The sequence below is a fragment of the Eucyclogobius newberryi genome, unplaced genomic scaffold, assembly GCF_026437365.1.
Source record: "Eucyclogobius newberryi isolate DKJ021-1_F unplaced genomic scaffold, fEucNew1.0.hap1 SCAF_42, whole genome shotgun sequence".
NCBI classification, from domain to species: Eukaryota; Metazoa; Chordata; class Actinopteri; order Gobiiformes; family Gobiidae; genus Eucyclogobius; species Eucyclogobius newberryi.
In genome coordinates, this window is record NW_027316079.1 from 277,302 (window position 1) to 300,358 (window position 23,057).

Consider the following 23,057-nt stretch of genomic DNA (forward strand, 5'->3'; position numbering starts at 1 on the left):
AAACCAGGTCTAAACCAGATCTAAACCAGATCTAAACCAGGACTAAACCAGGACTAAACCAGGTCTAAACCAGGTCTAAACCAGGTCTAAACCAGGACTAAACCAGGTCTAAACCAGGTCTAAACCAGGACTAAACCAGGACTAAACCAGGTCTAAACCAGGTCTAAACTAGGACTAAACCAGGTCTAAACTAGGACTAAACCAGGTCTAAACCAGTTGCTGTAGTCTAATCCCAGAGTTGGTCTGGTGGAGCATGACCCGGATGCCCTGCCACGCTCAGACTTTGGAGTTAAATGAGGCGAGAGGATTTTACAGTTTGAACAAAATATTTAATTTACTCATTTCCAGACGTGATGTCACTGTGATGTCACTGTGATGTCACTGTGATGTCACTGTGATGTCACTGTGATGTCACTGTGATGTCACTGATGTCACTGATGTCACTGATGTCACTGTGATGTCACTGTGATGTCACTGTGATGTCACTGTGATGTCACTGATGTCACTGTGATGTCACTGATGTCACTGATGTCACTGTGATGTCACTGTGATGTCACTGTGATGTCACTGATGTCACTGATGTCACTGATGTCACTGTGATGTCACTGATGTCACTGTGATGTCACTGATGTCACTGATGTCACTGATGTCACTGATGTCACTGATGTCACTGTGATGTCACTGATGTCACTGATGTCACTGATGTCACTGTGATGTCACTGATGTCACTGTGATGTCACTGATGTCACTGTGATGTCACTGTGATGTCACTGATGTCACTGTGATGTCACTGTGATGTCACTGATGTCACTGTGATGTCACTGTGATGTCACTGTGATGTCACTGATGTCACTGTGATGTCACTGTGATGTCACTGATGTCACTGATGTCACTGTGATGTCACTGTGATGTCACTGTGATGTCACTGATGTCACTGTGATGTCACTGTGATGTCACTGATGTCACTGATGTCACTGATGTCACTGTGATGTCACTGTGATGTCACTGATGTCACTGTGATGTCACTGTGATGTCACTGATGTCACTGTGATGTCACTGATGTCACTGTGATGTCACTGTGATGTCACTGTGATGTCACTGATGTCACTGTGATGTCACTGTGATGTCACTGTGATGTCACTGTGATGTCACTGATGTCACTGTGATGTCACTGTGATGTCACTGTGATGTCACTGTGATGTCACTGATGTCACTGATGTCACTGATGTCACTGATGTCACTGTGATGTCACTGTGATGTCACTGATGTCACTGTGATGTCACTGATGTCACTGATGTCACTGTGATGTCACTGATGTCACTGTGATGTCACTGTGATGTCACTGTGATGTCACTGATGTCACTGTGATGTCACTGAGTTGGTGGAGCAGTTGATAGTAGTTGTATCTGAGGTCGTACTCCATGTCGTACCAGAAGTTCACTGGAGAAGGACAAAGGACAGTGTTTAGAACAAGGACGCGACGAGGACCGAGGACGCGACGAGGACCGAGGACGCGTCGAGGACCGAGGACGCGACGAGGACCGAGGACGCGTTTGAGGACCGAGGACGCGACGAGGACCGAGGACGCGACGAGGACCGAGGACGCGACGAGGACCGAGGACGCGACGAGGACCGAGGACGCGTTTGAGGACCGAGGACGCGACGAGGACCGAGGACGCGACGAGGACCGAGGACGCGTTTGAGGACCGAGGACGCGACGAGGCCCGAGGACGCGACGAGGACGCGACGAGGACCGAGGACGCGTTTGAGGACCGAGGACGCGACGAGGCCCGAGGACGCGACGAGGACCGAGGACGCGACGAGGACCGAGGACGCGACGAGGACCGAGGACGCGTTTGAGGACCGAGGACGCGACGAGGCCCGAGGACGCGACTAGGACCGAGGACGCGACGAGGACCGAGGACGCGACTAGGTCCGAGGACGCGACTAGGACCGAGGACGCGACGTGGCCCGAGGACGCGACGAGGACCGAGGACGCGACGAGGACCGAGGACGCGACGAGGACCGAGGACGCGACGAGGACCGAGGACGCGACTAGGTCCGAGGACGCGACGAGGACCGAGGACGCGACGAGGACCGAGGACGCGACGAGGCCCGAGGACGCGACGAGGACCGAGGACGCGACGAGGACCGAGGACGCGACGAGGACCGAGGACGCGACGAGGACCGAGGACGCGACGAGGACCGAGGACGCGACGAGGACCGAGGACGCGACGAGGACCGAGGACGCGACGAGGACCGACACGTGACTTTCATCTGGACATGTGCAGAAGCTCTGGTCAGTCTAAAGATCTAACCCTTCACTGTGACTGTAACGCCGCGTCTCACCAGCGATGGCGCCGTGGCTCTGTCTCACGTGGTGGAACCACAGCGACGGCAGGTACAGCATCTCTCCAGCTCTGACCGTCACCTGCAGCGGGCGAGCGGACGAGAACTCTGGAAACCGAGCCAAGTCTGGATCCAGAGGGTCCAGAGGGATCCACGGCACCTGCAGGGGTCAGAGAAGAACCCAGTCAAGTCCAGAGGGCCCTGAGGGTCCAGAGGGTCCAGAGGGTCCAGAGACTTTAACGGCCTCCAGGGGGCAGTCTAACAGGAAGTGCAAGCGTTTGACCCGCTGTAGAAGAAGAGGTCAGAGGAAGCTCTGTCCAGGAGACACGTGGTGTTCAGACTGACCTTCTCGTCTCCTTCTCTGTCGATGATCTCGAACTCGCCGTCGTCGCGCTGGTGATACACGGCCGGCTGGAACAGACCTGAGACACGCCCACAGACACGCCCACAGACACGCCCACAGACACGCCCACAGACACGCCCACAGACACGCCCAGACGGAGGAAGTGAAGAATCCCTGGGTCAAATCTGTTCTTACGACATGGAAGGAGCTGATCAGAACAAACTAAACACAGATGTTACAAACTTAAACTGGTGAAACTTTATGACCAAAGGTTTTGTACAAATAGAACTGAGCTGAGACTCAAGGTCTGGAGGACAAAAGGTCAAAGGTTTTTCACCAGATGTAAAAGAGAATCACATGAAAAGATTTGAGATGTGGAAAGAATCTTTTGACTTGAACATAGAGTGTACTTTTGGAATATACTTTTGGAGTGTACTTTTGGAATATACTTTTGGAATATACTTTTGGAATGTACTTTTGGAATGTACTTTTGGAGTGTACTTTTGGAGTGTACTTTTGGAGTGTACTTTTGGAATATACTTTTGGAATATACTTTTGGAGTGTACTTTTGGAGTGTACTTTTGGAATATACTTTTGGAATATACTTTTGGAATGTACTTTTGGAGTGTACTTTTGGAGTGTACTTTTGGAATATACTTTTGGAATATACTTTTGGAATGTACTTTTGGAGTGTACTTTTGGAGTGTACTTTTGGAGTGTACTTTTGGAATATACTTTTGGAATATACTTTTGGAATATACTTTTGGAATGTACTTTTAGAATATACTTTTGGAATGTACTTTTGGAGTGTACTTTTGGAGTGTACTTTTGGAATATACTTTTGGAATGTACTTTTGGAATATACTTTTGGAATATACTTTTGGAATGTACTTTTAGAATATACTTTTGGAATGTACTTTTGGAGTGTACATTTGGAATGTACTTTTGGAATGTACTTTTGGAATGTACTTTTGGAATGTACTTTTGGAGTGTACTTTTGGAATGTACTTTTGGAGTGTACTTTTGGAATGTACTTTTGGAGTGTACATTTGGAGTGTACTTTTGGAATGTACTTTTGGAATGTACTTTTGGAGTGTACATTTGGCAGCAGGAAAAAAGACCATCAACGTCGCTAATGTTCAAGGACAGAGAGGGAAAGACATCAGGCAAATGGAACAAACAACGCTCAGACTTCGTTTGGACAGACTTGACTTGGGTTTGGGTTGAATCATGTTCAGTTTATGTCTAGTACTGTTCTAGTACTATACATATTTAAAATGATTGAAATATATGTATATTTTTAATCTGGTTATGTGATGATCTCCTTCTGTTTTCTGTGTTTCTGGTGCGGTTGCCGTGGTTACCGTAGGGGATGAAGGGCCGGTCCGTTGGTGGCAGAAGCAGGAAGTGTTTCTCTCCAGAGATCACACAGTACAAGTTTTCATAGTGATCTTTGTGCACTGGAATAAAGAGGAAAAGAGACAAAAAGGGGTGAAAAACAGGCAGAAAACAGGTGAAAACGGGCGGAAACAGGTGAAAACAGGTGAAAACGGGCGGAAACAGGTGAAAACAGGTGAAAACGGGCGGAAACAGGTGAAAACAGGTGAAAACGGGCGGAAACAGGTGAAAACAGGTGAAAACGGGCGTACTGGAGGTGACGGCGCTCTCTTCTCCGAGCCAAAAGTTCACGGCATCAGGAGTTTTCCCTGAAACACAGAACACACTTTCAAACCGCAGCCATGATTGGTGGAGATTAAGCCCCGCCCCAAGCCTGCTCAGTACGTACCGAGTGCAGTACTCATCCAGGCCACATGAGGCTCCAGGTCAGAGGTCAGCTCCGGCAGCTCCTCCAGCAGGTTAGAACACTGTTTCTGCACGTAGAACACGCCGGAACCTCCAGGCTTCTGCACCTGAGAGCCAATCAGAACACACCTGAGCCAGAGAGCCAATCAGAACACACCTGAGCCAGAGAGCCAATCAGAACACACCTGAGCCAGAGAGCCAATCAGAACACACCTGAGCCAGAGAGCCAATCAGAACACACCTGAGCCAGAGAGCCAATCAGAACACACCTGAGCCAGAGAGCCAATCAGAACACACCTGAGCCAGAGAGCCAATCAGAACACACCTGAGCCAGAGAGCCAATCAGAACACACCTGAGCCAGAGAGCCAATCAGAACACACCTGAGCCAGAGAGCCAATCAGAACACACCTGAGCCAGAGAGCCAATCAGAACACACCTGAGCCAGAGAGCCAATCAGAACACACCTGAGCCAGAGAGCCAATCAGAACACACCTGAGCCAGACAGAGCCAATCTTCTGCTTCAGTCACTGTTGTTTTTCCGGCTCTTGCAATGCATTGTGGTCTATAGTGACCCCTACTGACCATCGCTGGACTCTACTTTTCAAGGTGCATTGTGGGAAATTTTGCATTACAAAATGGCGCGAGCCCCCTGACAGTGTGGCCATTCGGACGCAGCCTCTAGTGTCAGAGGTCATGGTTAGGGTTCCAGGGGTCTCGCTCGTACATTCAGGTCATGTTTCCATGACCCTAGAGCCACATCGTTCAAGCTCGTTACCAAAACGTGGGCAGTAAAATCTGTTAAGATCACGAACACTCAGGGGAAAGTTCTCCATCGAAATCCTTGTCAATCTTGAGATAAAAGTGTTTATTATCGGTGTTATATCTTGTGCACATCGGCCACGAGGGCGTCAAGGTCACGTGATGCGTCTGGACCAATGAGGTGATCGTGTCGGTCAGTATCAGTATCAGTATCAGTGTCAGCATCAGCATCAGTATCAGTATCAGTATCAGTATCAGTATCAGTATCAGTGTCAGCATCAGCATCAGTATCAGTGTCAGCATCAGCATCAGCATCAGTATCAGTATCAGTATCAGTATCAGTATCAGTATCAGTGTCAGTGTCAGCATCAGCATCAGTATCAGTGTCAGCATCAGCATCAGCATCAGTATCAGTATCAGTATCAGCATCAGCATCAGTATCAGTATCAGTATCAGTATCAGTATCAGTATCAGTATCAGTATCAGTGTCAGCATCAGCATCAGTATCAGTGTCAGCATCAGTATCAGTGTCAGCATCAGCATCAGTATCAGTATCAGTATCAGTATCAGTATCAGTGTCAGCATCAGCATCAGTATCAGTATCAGTGTCAGTATCAGTATCAGTGTCAGCATCAGTATCAGTATCAGTGTCAGTATCAGTATCAGTGTCAGCATCAGCATCAGTGTCAGCATCAGCATCAGTATCAGTATCAGTGTCAGCGTCAGCATCAGTATCAGTATCAGTATCAGTATCAGCATCAGTATCAGTATCAGTGTCAGCATCAGCATCAGTATCAGTATCAGTATCAGTATCAGTATCAGTGTCAGCATCAGCATCAGCATCAGTATCAGTGTCAGCATCAGCATCAGTATCAGTATCAGTATCAGTATCAGTGTCAGCATCAGCATCAGTATCAGTATCAGTGTCAGTATCAGTATCAGTATCAGTGTCAGCATCAGTATCAGTGTCAGCATCAGCATCAGTATCAGTATCAGTGTCAGTATCAGTATCAGTGTCAGCATCAGTATCAGTGTCAGCATCAGCATCAGTATCAGTATCAGTATCAGTGTCAGCATCAGCGTCAGTATCAGTGTCAGCATCAGCATCAGTATCAGTATCAGTATCAGTATCAGTGTCAGCATCAGTATCAGTGTCAGTATCAGTGTCAGTATCAGTATCAGTATCAGTGTCAGCATCAGCATCAGCATCAGTATCAGTATCAGTATCAGTATCAGTGTCAGTATCAGTATCAGTGTCAGTGTCAGCATCAGCATCAGTATCAGTATCAGTATCAGTATCAGTGTCAGTATCAGTATCAGTGTCAGCATCAGTATCAGTATCAGTATCAGTATCAGTGTCAGTATCAGTGTCAGCATCAGCATCAGTATCAGTATCAGTATCAGTATCAGTGTCAGTGTCAGTATCAGTGTCAGCATCAGTATCAGTATCAGTATCAGTATCAGTGTCAGTGTCAGCATCAGTATCAGTATCAGTATCAGTGTCAGTGTCAGTATCAGTGTCAGCATCAGTATCAGTGTCAGTATCAGTGTCAGTATCAGTATCAGTGTCAGCGTCAGTATCAGTATCAGTATCAGCATCAGTATCAGTGTCAGTATCAGTATCAGTGTCAGTATCAGTATCAGTGTCAGCATCAGTATCAGTGTCAGTATCAGTGTCAGTATCAGTATCAGTGTCAGCGTCAGTATCAGTATCAGTATCAGCATCAGTGTCAGTGTCAGTATCAGTATCAGTGTCAGCATCAGTATCAGTATCAGTATCAGTGTCAGCATCAGTATCAGTGTCAGCATCAGCATCAGTATCAGTGTCAGTATCAGTATCAGTGTCAGCATCAGTATCAGTGTCAGTATCAGTATCAGCATCAGTATCAGTGTCAGTATCAGTGTCAGTATCAGTATCAGTGTCAGCGTCAGTATCAGTATCAGTATCAGCATCAGTATCAGTGTCAGTATCAGTATCAGTGTCAGTATCAGTATCAGTGTCAGCATCAGCATCAGTATCAGTATCAGTATCAGTATCAGTGTCAGTATCAGTATCAGTATCAGTGTCAGCGTCAGTATCAGTATCAGCATCAGCATCAGTATCAGTATCAGTATCAGTATCAGTGTCAGTATCAGTATCAGTGTCAGTGTCAGTATCAGTGTCAGTATCAGTATCAGTGTCAGCATCAGTATCAGTATCAGTATCAGTATCAGTGTCAGTATCAGTGTCAGTATCAGTATCAGTGTCAGCGTCAGTATCAGTATCAGTATCAGCATCAGTATCAGTGTCAGTATCAGTGTCAGTATCAGTATCAGTATCAGTGTCAGCATCAGCATCAGTATCAGTGTCAGCATCAGCATCAGTATCAGTATCAGTATCAGTGTCAGCGTCAGTATCAGTATCAGCATCAGCATCAGTATCAGTATCAGTATCAGTATCAGTGTCAGTATCAGTATCAGTGTCAGTGTCAGTATCAGTGTCAGTATCAGTATCAGTGTCAGCATCAGTATCAGTATCAGTATCAGTATCAGTGTCAGTATCAGTATCAGTGTCAGCGTCAGTATCAGTATCAGCATCAGTATCAGTGTCAGTATCAGTGTCAGTATCAGTATCAGTATCAGTGTCAGCATCAGTATCAGTGTCAGCATCAGCATCAGTATCAGTATCAGTATCAGTGTCAGTGTCAGTATCAGCATCAGTATCAGTATCAGTGTCAGTATCAGTATCAGTGTCAGCATCAGCATCAGTATCAGTATCAGTATCAGTGTCAGTGTCAGTATCAGTGTCAGCATCAGTATCAGTGTCAGCATCAGCATCAGTATCAGTATCAGTATCAGTATCAGTATCAGTGTCAGCATCAGTATCAGTGTCAGTATCAGTGTCAGTATCAGTATCAGTGTCAGCGTCAGTATCAGTATCAGCATCAGTATCAGTGTCAGTATCAGTATCAGTGTCAGTATCAGTATCAGTGTCAGCATCAGTATCAGTGTCAGTATCAGTGTCAGTATCAGTATCAGTGTCAGCGTCAGTATCAGTATCAGTATCAGCATCAGTATCAGTGTCAGTATCAGTATCAGTGTCAGTATCAGTATCAGTGTCAGCATCAGTATCAGTATCAGTGTCAGCATCAGTATCAGTATCAGTGTCAGCATCAGTATCAGTATCAGTGTCAGCATCAGTATCAGTGTCAGCATCAGCATCAGTATCAGTATCAGTATCAGTGTCAGTGTCAGTATCAGCATCAGTATCAGTATCAGTGTCAGTATCAGTATCAGTGTCAGCATCAGCATCAGTATCAGTATCAGTATCAGTGTCAGTGTCAGTATCAGTGTCAGCATCAGTATCAGTGTCAGCATCAGCATCAGTATCAGTATCAGTATCAGTGTCAGTATCAGTATCAGTGTCAGCATCAGTATCAGTGTCAGTATCAGTGTCAGTATCAGTATCAGTGTCAGCGTCAGTATCAGTATCAGTATCAGCATCAGTATCAGTGTCAGTATCAGTATCAGTGTCAGTATCAGTATCAGTGTCAGCATCAGTATCAGTGTCAGTATCAGTGTCAGTATCAGTATCAGTGTCAGCGTCAGTATCAGTATCAGTATCAGCATCAGTATCAGTGTCAGTATCAGTATCAGTGTCAGTATCAGTATCAGTGTCAGCATCAGTATCAGTATCAGTGTCAGCATCAGTATCAGTATCAGTGTCAGCATCAGTATCAGTGTCAGCATCAGTATCAGTGTCAGTATCAGTATCAGTATCAGTGTCAGCATCAGTATCAGTGTCAGTATCAGTGTCAGTATCAGTATCAGTGTCAGCGTCAGTATCAGTATCAGTATCAGCATCAGCATCAGTGTCAGTATCAGTGTCAGTATCAGTATCAGTATCAGCATCAGCATCAGTGTCAGTATCAGTGTCAGTATCAGTATCAGTATCAGTGTCAGCATCAGTATCAGTGTCAGCATCAGCATCAGTATCAGTATCAGTATCAGTGTCAGTATCAGCATCAGTATCAGTATCAGTGTCAGTATCAGTATCAGTGTCAGCATCAGCATCAGTATCAGTATCAGTATCAGTATCAGTGTCAGCATCAGTATCAGTATCAGTATCAGTATCAGTATCAGTGTCAGTATCAGTGTCAGCATCAGCATCAGTATCAGTATCAGTATCAGTATCAGTGTCAGTATCAGTATCAGTGTCAGCATCAGCATCAGTATCAGTATCAGTATCAGTGTCAGTATCAGTATCAGTATCAGTGTCAGCGTCAGTATCAGTATCAGTATCAGTATCAGTATCAGTGTCAGTATCAGTATCAGTATCAGTGTCAGCATCAGCATCAGTATCAGTATCAGCATCAGCATCAGTATCAGTATCAGTATCAGTATCAGTGTCAGTGTCAGCATCAGCGTCAGCATCAGTATCAGTGTCAGTATCAGTGTCAGTATCAGTGTCAGCATCAGTATCAGTATCAGTATCAGTATCAGTGTCAGCATCAGCATCAGTATCAGTATCAGTATCAGCATCAGTATCAGTATCAGTATCAGTGTCAGTATCAGTATCAGTATCAGTATCAGTGTCAGTATCAGTATCAGTATCAGTATCAGTGTCAGTGTCAGCATCAGTATCAGTATCAGTATCAGTGTCAGCATCAGTATCAGTATCAGTATCAGTGTCAGTGTCAGCATCAGCATCAGCATCAGTATCAGTATCAGTATCAGTATCAGTGTCAGTATCAGTATCAGTGTCAGCATCAGTGTCAGTATCAGTATCAGTATCAGTATCAGTGTCAGCATCAGCATCAGTATCAGCATCAGTATCAGTATCAGTATCAGTATCAGTGTCAGTATCAGTGTCAGCATCAGCATCAGTATCAGTATCAGTATCAGTATCAGCATCAGTATCAGTATCAGTGTCAGTATCAGTATCAGTATCAGTATCAGTATCAGTATCAGTGTCAGCATCAGCATCAGCATCAGCATCAGTATCAGTATCAGTATCAGTATCAGCATCAGTATCAGTATCAGTATCAGTATCAGTATCAGTGTCAGCATCAGCATCAGCATCAGCATCAGTATCAGTATCAGTGTCAGTGTCAGCATCAGCATCAGTATCAGTATCAGTATCACTCCGCCATGTCAACAACATTAAGTGTGTCGTACTGGAGCTCTTTATGAATCATTCACGGAACAACGTCTGAAATCTGATGAAAATATTGGATGTAACATCAGAGAGAAGGACTGAAGTGCATCACATTTATAACTTTGTCCTGAAATATAAACAAGGTGGTTTTATATTGAATGTGAAAAACTGTATCATTCTGTGGATGTTTGTCACAATGAATCATTTCAATGACAAAGTGTCGACGTTCTGCTCCTGCGATGGACAAAATGAGACAAAGAAGTGAGTTCTTTTGTCTCAACGTTAAAGTTAGTCATTTAATCAGACGTTTCTCTCTCTGGTACGTCACATGATCAGTTCTTCCCCTCGTCCCAGCTCCTCCCTATTTATAAAAGTCATTCACGTGACGTCACGCGACCGCCCCCCAGGCTCCTCCACGCTCCCCCCACGCTCCCTCCAGGCTCCCTCCAGGCTCCTCCAGGCTCCTCCAGGCTCCTCCAGGCTCCCCCAGGCTCCTCCAGGCTCCCCCCAGGCTCCCTCCAGGCTCCTCCAGGCTCCTCCAGGCTCCTCCACGCTCCCCCCAGGCTCCTCCAGGCTCCCCCAGGCTCCCCCAGGCTCCTCCAGGCTCCTCCACGCTCCCCCCAGGCTCCTCCACGCTCCCCCCAGGCTCCTCCACGCTCCCCCCAGGCTCCCTCCAGGCTCCTCCAGGCTCCTCCACGCTCCCCCCAGGCTCCTCCACGCTCCCCCCAGGCTCCTCCACGCTCCCCCCACGCTCCCCCCAGGCTCCTCCAGGCTCCCCCCAGGCTCCTCCACGCTCCCCCCAGGCTCCTCCACGCTCCCCCCAGGCTCCTCCACGCTCCCCCCAGGCTCCCTCCAGGCTCCTCCAGGCTCCTCCACGCTCCCCCCAGGCTCCTCCACGCTCCCCCCAGGCTCCTCCACGCTCCCCCCACGCTCCCCCCAGGCTCCTCCAGGCTCCCCCCAGGCTCCTCCACGCTCCCCCCAGGCTCCTCCAGGCTCCCCCCAGGCTCCCTCCAGGCTCCTCCAGGCTCCCCCAGGCTCCCCCAGGCTCCTCCAGGCTCCTCCAGGCTCCCCCAGGCTCCCTCCAGGCTCCTCCACGCTCCCCCCAGGCTCCTCCAGGCTCCTCCAGGCTCCTCCAGGCTCCTCCAGGCTCCTCCAGGCTCCTCCAGGCTCCCCCAGGCTCCCTCCAGGCTCCTCCACGCTCCCCCCAGGCTCCTCCACGCTCCCCCCAGGCTCCTCCACGCTCCCCCCAGGCTCCCTCCAGGCTCCTCCAGGCTCCCCCCACGCTCCCCCCAGGCTCCTCCACGCTCCCCCCAGGCTCCTCCACGCTCCCCCCAGGCTCCTCCACGCTCCCCCCAGGCTCCTCCAGGCTCCTCCAGGCTCCCCCAGGCTCCTCCAGGATCCCCCAGGCTCCCCCAGGCTCCCCCCAGGCTCCCCCAGGCTCCCCCAGGCTCCCCCCAGGCTCCCCCACGCTCCTCCAGGCTCCCCCCAGGCTCCCTCCAGGCTCCTCCAGGCTCCTCCACGCTCCCCCCAGGCTCCTCCACGCTCCCCCCAGGCTCCTCCAGGCTCCCCCAGGCTCCCCCCAGGCTCCCCCACGCTCCTCCAGGCTCCCCCCAGGCTCCCCCCAGGCTCCTCCAGGCTCCCCCCAGGCTCCTCCTTTTGGTCATGTTGTCCGTCCTCAGTGCGTGTCCCTTATACAAGCCCATTCTATACCACAGTCCGTCTGCTTTGATTTACGAGGAAACACGGTTCAAAGAGGCTCAAAACATCATTAATGATATCGCACTCTTTACTATAATCACAACGGTGAAGGTTTATGTGGCAGTTGATGCAGCAACAGGGAAAATAAACAGAGAGAAGTTCTATCGGATACCGAGAAACACGGAAATAAGAGCGCGATGGACATAGACTATATATATATATATATATATATATATATATATATATATATATATATATATATAGTTTTATTCAGGCATAGACACTTTGTTCAAAATGTGACTTGTGACCCATGTGACCTATGGGTTTGGAGTCGGTGATTTAGGCATAAGATATGGATCTGAGTTGATTGATCGCAGCTTTTCTAAATATGGACCTGTGTGTCGCTCGTCCATGGAGTTAGTGGACTCTGAAGAGGACAGATTCACACGTGTCGTATTGTATTAAGTGTGTGATACAAACATGAATCCATTTTCTTTTTAATGAACGGACCATCAAGTGTCATCACAGAGTTTGGCAGTGCAAATGAAGCATTCTGCAAGACGGTTATTGATGAACGAATAATTGTTAAGTAAGTGTCTTCGATGGCAAAGGAAAGATAAGGACTGACGACTGCAAGCGCCAATGAAGACGATCTTAGAGCTTTCTTTAAGTTGGGAAACTCTATTGATTTGAGTGACGAGGTGTTTTCCATCATGGAACGTTTTGTGTGTGGACTGTGTGGACGATGTTGATGTTCATCATCTGAGCCGGACCTTCCACCAACAAAAGAACACGGGACATTCCAGGAGCCGTTCATTATAAGGCACGTTACATAGACCCGCCTGATCCTGTAGGACATGGCTCATAACACGGATGAGTGCTAGAGTCTGTACTCTGTGGGTGCAAAGCTGGAATGTGCAAAGGAGGTAAATGCTCCTGCTCGAGATGTCGTGTACGGATTGACGCTCCTGTGTGAACGCTCAAGATGATGAGGAAGATGATGAGGAAGATGAAGCTTCCGATGTCGAGGACTCAGACGATCGTGACAATGATTTATTCTGAAATGTTTTCACTGTTTAAAAGAAGGTTGGATTTAACTCTGATGTAAAAAATGTCTGTATATTGATACAAAATTGTTGTTTTGGTTTTGATTATTTTTTTGTGTGATATAAATAAATCTAGATTCTTTACCATACATTCCTCTTCTAAGTATCAAAGTGTAAGTGCTGAAAAGGTTTAAGTTGTTTGTACTTGTATTAATATCAAAGATAATGTACTGAAAGTGGCAAAATGCTAAAATGATCATTTCTGACATTCAACTTTCAGCAGTTCTAAACTGATGTTAAATCCATAGAAAAAGATTCATATTTTGCGAAAGTTAATTGTGAAATGTGACAAAAAAACTGTTCAAAAGTTTTTAAAAGCTGTTTTTGAAAATTGGATTTTATGGCACTTTTCAGTTGTATTCATGTCTAAAGTAATAAAGTTACATCGATGATTCTCTGGAATCCTTTTATTTGTACCAACGTGTAAGTTCTGACGAGTTTGAGATTTACATCTATTTTAGTTTAAGATAAGATAAGATAAGATGTTCCTTTATTGTCCCACATGGGGAAATTTCATTGGTGCAACGCAGGTAGATACAGAGGTAGATCCAGAAGAACAGATCACTTATAGGAAGTCTGAAAAACACTTTCAGTAGAAGATCTCCTATAAATAAATCATCTAGTAATAGTAACTTGAAAATGGCAAACATGCCAAAAAGTCACAAATCTGAGCATTTACCCAACTTCAGGCTCTTGTATCTCGACATTGTGCAACTTTCAGGCGGAGAACGTTTTCCCAGTAAAGAACATAATCTGAGACGACAAATATTATACAATTAGTTAGTGCCCGACTTTTCGGTACAAAACTCTATTTCTGAGCATCTTTTGAGCTTTGGGTCACGCTATCCCCGACATGATAAACCAACATGACCCGCCATCCGTTTTGACATGGGGAGAATATAAATCAGCCCTAAAACCCGGCGCGAGTGTCGCCGTGACCAGCGCGGCAGGTGCAGCTGGAGCAGCAACCAATCCAGAGATAACGCTTCACAATACCAGGAAGAAGGACCCAAACAAACCCAACCCACATGAGGTTTCGGCCAATCACAGAAGACGTGAGATTCTCACTGAGACAAAAGCTCGTGTTCTGTTTCTGTCATTCTGACATGTCTGAGGTCTAAACTCAGGATAGTGACAATTACAGGTTTTGACAAGAAACATGAGTTTCTCACTCTCTCGTCCTCTTGAGACTCAATGTGGTCATCTCACGAGAACAAACTGTGAGAGTTCTGCACTTTATAGAGAATAAAGATCCTGGAGAACCTGATGCTCCTGGAACTGAAGGTCCAAATGACCCTGATGGTCCTGATCCTGATCCTGAGTCTGACTCTGTGTCCAATGGATGAAAAGAAGAGATGATTTATTCAAATGATTTCAGCCTGATACTGACATGAGACTTATACACCATGTAATAGTGTGTTTAGACTTATACACCATGTAATAGTGTGTTTAGACTTATACACATGTAATAGTGTGTTTAGACTTATACACATGTAATAGTGTGTTTAGACTTATACACATGTAATAGTGTGTTTAGACTTATACACCATGTAATAGTGTGTTTAGACTTATACACATGTAATAGTGTGTTTAGACTTATACACCATGTAATAGTGTGTTTAGACTTATACACCATGTAATAGTGTGTTTAGACTTATACACCGTGTAATAGTGTGTTTAGACTTATACACCATGTAATAGTATGTTTAGGCTTATACACCATGTAATAGTATGTTTAGACTTATACACATGTAATAGTGTGTTTAGGCTTATACACCATGTAATAGTGTGTTTAGGCTTATACACATGTAATAGTGTGTTTAGACTTATACACCATGTAATAGTGTGTTTAGACTTATACACATGTAATAGTGTGTTTAGACTTATACACCATGTAATAGTGTGTTTAGACTTATACACATGTAATAGTGTGTTTAGACTTATACACCATGTAATAGTGTGTTTAGACTTATACACCATGTAATAGTGTGTTTAGACTTATACACATGTAATAGTGTGTTTAGACTTATACACCATGTAATAGTGTGTTTAGACTTATACACCATGTAATAGTGTGTTTAGACTTATACACATGTAATAGTGTGTTTAGACTTATACACCATGTAATAGTGTGTTTAGACTTATACACATGTAATAGTGTGTTTAGACTTATACACTTGTAATAGTGTGTTTAGACTTATACACCATGTAATAGTGTGTTTAGGCTTATACACATGTAATAGTGTGTTTAGACTTATACACCATGTAATAGTGTGTTTAGACTTATACACCATGTAATAGTGTGTTTAGACTTATACACCATGTAATAGTGTGTTTAGACTTATACACCATGTAATAGTGTGTTTAGACTTATACACATGTAATAGTGTGTTTAGACTTATACACCATGTAATAGTGTGTTTAGACTTATACACCATGTAATAGTATGTTTAGACTTATACACATGTAATAGTGTGTTTAGACTTATACACCGTGTAATACTATGTTTAGACTTATACATCATGTAATAGTGTGTTTAGGCTTATACACCATGTAATAGTGTGTTTAGACTTATACACTTGTAATAGTGTGTTTAGACTTATACACATGTAATAGTGTGTTTAGACTTATACACATGTAATAGTGTGTTTAGACTTATACACCATGTAAGTGTGTTTAGACTTATACACATGTAATAGTGTGTTTAGACTTATACACTTGTAATAGTGTGTTTAGACTTATACACATGTAATAGTGTGTTTAGACTTATACACCATGTAAGTGTGTTTAGACTTATACACATGTAATAGTGTGTTTAGACTTATACACTTGTAATAGTGTGTTTAGACTTATACACCATGTAATAGTATGTTTAGACTTATACACCATGTAATAGTGTGTTTAGACTTATACACATGTAATAGTGTGTTTAGACTTATACACCATGTAATAGTATGTTTAGACTTATACACCATGTAATAGTGTGTTTAGACTTATACACATGTAATAGTGTGTTTAGACTTATACACATGTAATAGTGTGTTTAGACTTATACACATGTAATAGTGTGTTTAGACTTATACACATGTAATAGTGTGTTTAGACTTATACACCATGTAATAGTGTGTTTAGACTTATACACATGTAATAGTGTGTTTAGACTTATACACATGTAATAGTGTGTTTAGACTTATACACCATGTAATAGTGTGTTTAGACTTATACACCATGTAATAGTGTGTTTAGACTTATAAACCATGTAATAGTGTGTTTAGACTTATACACATGTAATAGTATGTTTAGACTTATACACCATGTAATAGTGTGTTTAGACTTATACACCATGTAATAGTGTGTTTAGACTTATACACCATGTAATAGTGTGTTTAGACTTATACACCATGTAATAGTGTGTTTAGACTTATACACATGTAATAGTGTGTTTAGACTTATACACATGTAATAGTGTGTTTAGACTTATACACCATGTAATAGTATGTTTAGACTTATACACATGTAATAGTGTGTTTAGACTTATACACCGTGTAATAGTATGTTTAGACTTATACATCATGTAATAGTATGTTTAGACTTATACACCGTGTAATAGTATGTTTAGACTTATACACCATGTAATAGTGTGTTTAGACTTATACACATGTAATAGTATGTTTAGACTTATACACATGTAATAGTGTGTTTAGACTTATACACATGTAATAGTATGTTTAGACTTATACACATGTAATAGTGTGTTTAGACTTATACACCGTGTAATAGTATGTTTAGACTTATACATCATGTAATAGTATGTTTAGGCTTATACACCATGTAATAGTGTGTTTAGACTTATACACCATGTAATAGTATGTTTAGACTTATACACATGTAATAGTGTGTTTAGACTTATACACCGTGTAATAGTGTGTTTAGGCTTATACACCATGTAATAGTATGTTTAGGCTTATACACCATGTAATAGTGTGTTTAGACTTATACACCATGTAAAGGGTGTTTAGACTTATACACATGTAATAGTGTGTTTAGGCTTATACACCATGTAATAGTGTGTTTAGGCTTATACACCATGTAATAGTGTGTTTAGACTTATACACCATGTAATAGTGTGTTTAGACTTATACACATGTAATAGTGTGTTTAGACTTATACACATGTAATAGTGTGTTTAGACTTATACACATGTAATAGTGTGTTTAGACTTATACACTTGTAATAGTGTGTTTAGACTTATACACATGTAATAGTGTGTTTAGACTTATACACATGTAATAGTGTGTTTAGACTTATACACCATGTAATAGTGTGTTTAGACTTATACACCATGTAATAGTGTGTTTAGACTTATACACCATGTAATAGTGTGTTTAGACTTATACACCATGTAATAGTGTGTTTAGGCTTATACACATGTAATAGTGTGTTTAGACTTATACACCATGTAATAGTGTGTTTAGACTTATACACTTGTAATAGTGTGTTTAGACTTATACACATGTAATAGTGTGTTTAGACTTATACACCATGTAATAGTGTGTTTAGGCTTATACACATGTAATAGTGTGTTTAGGCTTATACACCATGTAATAGTATGTTTAGACTTATACACCATGTAATAGTGTGTTTAGACTTATACACCATGTAATAGTGTGTTTAGACTTATACACATGTAATAGTGTGTTTAGACTTATACATCATGTAATAGTGTGTTTAGACTTATACACCATGTAATAGTATGTTTAGACTTATACACCATGTAATAGTGTGTTTAGACTTATACACCATGTAATAGTGTGTTTAGACTTATACACCATGTAATAGTATGTTTAGACTTATACACATGTAATAGTGTGTTTAGACTTATACACCATGTAATAGTATGTTTAGACTTATACACATGTAATAGTGTGTTTAGACTTATACACCATGTAATAGTATGTTTAGACTTATACACATGTAATAGTATGTTTAGACTTATACACCATGTAATAGTATGTTTAGACTTATACACCATGTAATAGTGTGTTTAGACTAATACATCATGTAATAGTGTGTTTAGACTTATACACCATGTAATAGTATGTTTAGACTTATACACATGTAATAGTATGTTTAGACTTATACACATGTAATAGTGTGTTTAGACTTATACACATGTAATAGTGTGTTTAGACTTATACACATGTAATAGTGTGTTTAGACTTATACACATGTAATAGTGTGTTTAGACTTATACACATGTAATAGTGTGTTTAGACTTATACACCATGTAATAGTGTGTTTAGACTTATACACATGTAATAGTATGTTTAGACTTATACACATGTAATAGTGTGTTTAGACTTATACACCATGTAATAGTGTGTTTAGACTTATACACCATGTAATAGTGTGTTTAGACTTATACACATGTAATAGTATGTTTAGGCTTATACACATGTAATAGTATGTTTAGACTTATACACCATGTAATAGTGTGTTTAGGCTTATACACATGTAATAGTGTGTTTAGACTTATACACCATGTAATAGTGTGTTTAGACTTATACACCATGTAATAGTGTGTTTAGGCTTATACACATGTAATAGTGTGTTTAGGCTTATACACCATGTAATAGTGTGTTTAGACTTATACACATGTAATAGTGTGTTTAGGCTTATACACCATGTAATAGTGTGTTTAGACTTATACACCATGTAATAGTGTGTTTAGACTTATACACCATGTAATAGTGTGTTTAGGGGCTTATACACCATGCAATAGTGTGTTTAGGGGCTTATACACCATGTAATAGTGTGTTTAGGGGCTTATACACCATGTAATAGTGTGTTTAGGGGCTTATACACCGTGTAATAGTGTGTTTAGGGGCTTATACACCGTGTAATAGTGTGTTTAGGGGCTTATACACCGTGTAATAGTGTGTTTAGGGGCTTTTACACGTGTAATAGTGTGTTTAGGGGCTTATACACCGTGTAATAGTGTGTTTAGGGGCTTATACACCGTGTAATAGTGTGTTTAGGGGCTTATACACCGTGTAATAGTGTGTTTAGGGGCTTATACACCGTGTAATAGTGTGTTTAGGGGCTTATACACCGTGTAATAGTGTGTTTAGGGGCTTTTACACGTGTAATAGTGTGTTTAGGGGCTTATACACCGTGTAATAGTGTGTTTAGGGGCTTATACACCGTGTAATAGTGTGTTTAGGGGCTTATACACCGTGTAATAGTGTGTTTAGGGGCTTATACACCGTGTAATAGTGTGTTTAGGGGCTTATACACCGTGTAATAGTGTGTTTAGGGGCTTTTACACGTGTAATAGTGTGTTTAGGGGCTTATACACCGTGTAATAGTGTGTTTAGGGGCTTATACACCGTGTAATAGTGTGTTTAGGGGCTTATACACCATGTAATAGTGTGTTTATGGTGTGACCCCGTATGAGGCATATTTACCCACTGCTGTCGCACACATTGTTTTAGAAAGTGGAGCCGTTATTCCACATCAGTGAAGAGAAAATTAATATGACATAAGTCCCGCCTCCATCTGAGGTTATGACCTGGTCACTTTCTAGGAATGGTTGACCTCTGACCTTCTTCTCGATGATGTCCAGGACGTCGCTCAGCTTCATGTTTCGCTCCTCGGGCATCACGAAACGATCGCCGCTCACAGCGTCAGCAAAACCGTTTGGAGTCACAGCCACCGAGATCTGCTTCTGCCCCACCTTCTGCCTGAGACAAAGAGACCGCTGACCACAGGCTCTGGACACTGACCACAGGCTCTGGACACTGACCACAGGCTCTGGACACTGACCACAGGCTCTGGACACTGACCTGAGGTAGTCCAGGCTCCACAGACCGGGGGCCCTCCAGTGCCTCAGGCTGTTCCTGACCACACACGGTCGGTTTGGGCTGATCCAGGATCTGTAGAAGTCCAGAGGCTCCGGAGCCGCATTTAAGTACGGAACACACCTGTGCAGGTAAAGCTCTGAGCCAATCAGAGAGAGGGGAGAGAACCAATGAGAGAGGAGAGAGAGAGAGCCAATGAGAGAGAGAGCCAATGAGAGAGAAAGAGAGAGAGAGAGAGAGAGAGAGAGGAGAGAGAGCCAATGAGAGAGAGAGAGAGAGAGAGAGAGGAGAGGAGAGGAGAGGAGAGGAGAGGAGAGGAGAGGAGAGAGAGAGAGAGAGAGAGAGAGAGAGAGAGAGAGAGAGAGAGAGAGAGAGAGAGAGAGAGAGAGAGAGAGGAGAGAGAGCCAATGAGAGAAGAGTATCTTACATAAAAACAGCTTCAGGAGTAATAATTAAATGGAGTAAAAGTATTCAACACTTTTAGAGTAAAAAGTATTTCACACAGATTTTTGTTCAATATCAAAATCCTCGAGTCAAGACTTGAACTCAAAACCTCCTGGTGACGTGTTCTGTCCACGTGATGAGACTTCACACTTTATGCTTCATAAACAGAATAAAGCCTCATGTTTCAGCTGCTCCTCATCTCCTCATCTCCTCATCTCCTCAACTCCTCATCTCCTCTCTCCTCATCTCCTCTCTCCTCATCTCCTCAACTCCTCAACTCCTCATCTCCTCTCTCCTCATCTCCTCTCTCCTCATCTCCTCTCTCCTCATCTCCTCAACTCCTCATCTCCTCTCTCCTCATCTCCTCTCTCCTCATCTCCTCTCTCCTCATCTCCTCAACTCCTCATCTCCTCTCTCCTCATCTCCTCTCTCCTCATCTCCTCTCTCCTCATCTCCTCATCTCCTCATCTCATCTCTCCTCATCTCCTTATCTCCTCTCTCCTCTCTCCTCATCTCCTCATCTCCTCATCTCATCTCCTCATCTCATCTCTCCTCATCTCCTCTCTCCTCATCTCCTCATCTCCTCTCTCCTCATCTCATCTCTCCTCATCTCCTCTCTCCTCTCTCCTCATCTCCTCATCTCCTCATCTCCTCATCTCATCTCTCCTCATCTCCTCTCTCCTCATCTCCTCTCTCCTCATCTCATCTCTCCTCATCTCCTCATCTCCTCTCTCCTCATCTCCTCATCTCCTCTCTCCTCATCTCCTCGTCTCCTCTCTCCTCATCTCCTCATCTCCTCTCTCCTCATCTCCTCATCTCCTCTCCTCCTCTCTCCTCATCTCCTCTCTCCTCATCTCCTCGTCTCCTCATCTCCTCTCTCCTCATCTCCTCTCTCCTCATCTCCTCTCTCCTCATCTCCTCATCTCCTCTCTCCTCATCTCCTCTCTCCTCATCTCCTCGTCTCCTCTCTCCTCATCTCCTCATCTCCTCTCTCCTCATCTCCTCATCTCCTCTCTGCTCATCTCCTCTCTGCTCATCTCCTCTCTCCTCATCTCCTCGTCTCCTCCCTCCTCATCTCCTCTCTCCTCATCTCCTCTCTCCTCATCTCCTCATCTCCTCATCTCCTCTCTCCTCGTCTCCTCTCTCCTCGTCTCGTCTCCTCTCTCCTTGTCTCCTCTCTCCTCGTCTCCTCTCTCCTCGTCTCGTCTCCTCTCTCCTTGTCTCCTCATCTCCTCCCTCCTCATCTCCTCTCTCCTCATCTCCTCTCTCCTCATCTCCTCATCTCCTCATCTCCTCATCTCCTCTCTCCTCATCTCCTCATCTCCTCTCCTCCTCTCTCCTCATCTCCTCTCTCCTCATCTCCTCGTCTCCTCATCTCCTCTCTCCTCATCTCCTCTCTCCTCATCTCCTCTCTCCTCATCTCCTCATCTCCTCTCTCCTCATCTCCTCTCTCCTCATCTCCTCGTCTCCTCTCTCCTCATCTCCTCATCTCCTCTCTCCTCATCTCCTCATCTCCTCTCTGCTCATCTCCTCTCTGCTCATCTCCTCTCTCCTCATCTCCTCGTCTCCTCTCTCCTCATCTCCTCTCTCCTCATCTCCTCATCTCCTCATCTCCTCATCTCCTCTCTCCTCGTCTCCTCTCTCCTCGTCTCGTCTCCTCTCTCCTCGTCTCCTACTCTCCTCGTCTCATCTCCTCTCTCCTTGTCTCCTCTCTCCTCGTCTCCTCTCTCCTCGTTTCCTCTCTCCTCGTCTCCTCTCTCCTCTCCTCGTCTCTTCTCTCCTTGTCTCCTTCTCTCCTCGTCTCCTCTCTCCTTCTCTCCTCGTTTTGTCGAGTCCTCTCTCCTTCTCTCCTCGTCTCCTCAACTCCTTGTCTCCTCTCTCCTCATCTCCTCTCTCCTTCTCTCCTCGTTTCGTCGAGTCCTCTCTCCTCGTCTCCTCTCTCCTTCTCTCCTCGTTTCGTCGAGTCCTCTCCTCGTCTCCTTCTCTCCTTCTCTCCTCGTCTCCTCGTCTCAACTTCTCTCTCCTCAACTCCTCTCTCCTCAACTCCTCTCTCCTCGTTTCCTCGTGTCCTTACCGCGCGCCTCACGTGCACACTCCTCCAGGCTCCTCCTCACGCCCTGCGTCCTCGTGACGTCATCCATCGATCACATATGTATTTAATAATCCATAAATTATCAAACCTGTGATAGGAGCCGCACGGGTCTGTTTACATGCTTTGCGCATGCGCACTGACTCGGGTCAGCAGAGGAAGAGCCGTATGCGCATGTGTAGAAGCGGGAGCGCCCTCTGCTGGCCGGAGGCACGTGCAGCACAAAGTAACTATAAACCTCGGAAGTTTCGTTACATTTACTCAAAATGAAAGATTAAATCCAGATTTATTTGTGAAAAACCTTTTACAAATAAAACTGTTTAATTTGTCTATTATTGATTCAAATAAAAATTACATAGTATCAGAGTTTATAAAAATATACATTATATATAATATATAATGTATATTTTTATAAACTCTGATACTATGTTATATATATATATATATATCTGATATAATGATATAAGT

General features: G+C 44.0%; 1 protein-coding gene across 3 annotated transcripts; it reads right to left on the reverse strand.

The window, feature by feature from the left end:
- Positions 1 to 1,324: 1,324 nt before the first annotated feature.
- On the reverse strand, positions 1,325 to 22,697 carry jmjd7 (jumonji domain containing 7). 3 transcript variants are annotated; one of them, XM_072464244.1, is made up of 9 exons: positions 22,575 to 22,697; positions 20,042 to 20,195; positions 19,801 to 19,939; positions 4,479 to 4,596; positions 4,342 to 4,398; positions 4,057 to 4,152; positions 2,695 to 2,771; positions 2,350 to 2,509; positions 1,325 to 1,440 (listed from the first exon to the last, which is right to left on the reverse strand). In XM_072464244.1, exons 1-9 carry the CDS (start codon positions 22,639 to 22,641, stop codon positions 1,340 to 1,342), a joined length of 969 nt encoding a protein of 322 aa, XP_072320345.1. In that variant the 5' UTR covers positions 22,642 to 22,697; the 3' UTR covers positions 1,325 to 1,339. The 3 variants fall into 3 exon arrangements, with proteins under 3 accessions (XP_072320345.1, XP_072320344.1, XP_072320346.1); XM_072464243.1 differs by having other exon boundaries at positions 4,479 to 4,602; XM_072464245.1 differs by lacking the exon at positions 22,575 to 22,697 and having other exon boundaries at positions 4,479 to 4,602; positions 19,801 to 19,935; positions 20,042 to 20,162.
- Positions 22,698 to 23,057: the final 360 nt, after the last annotated feature.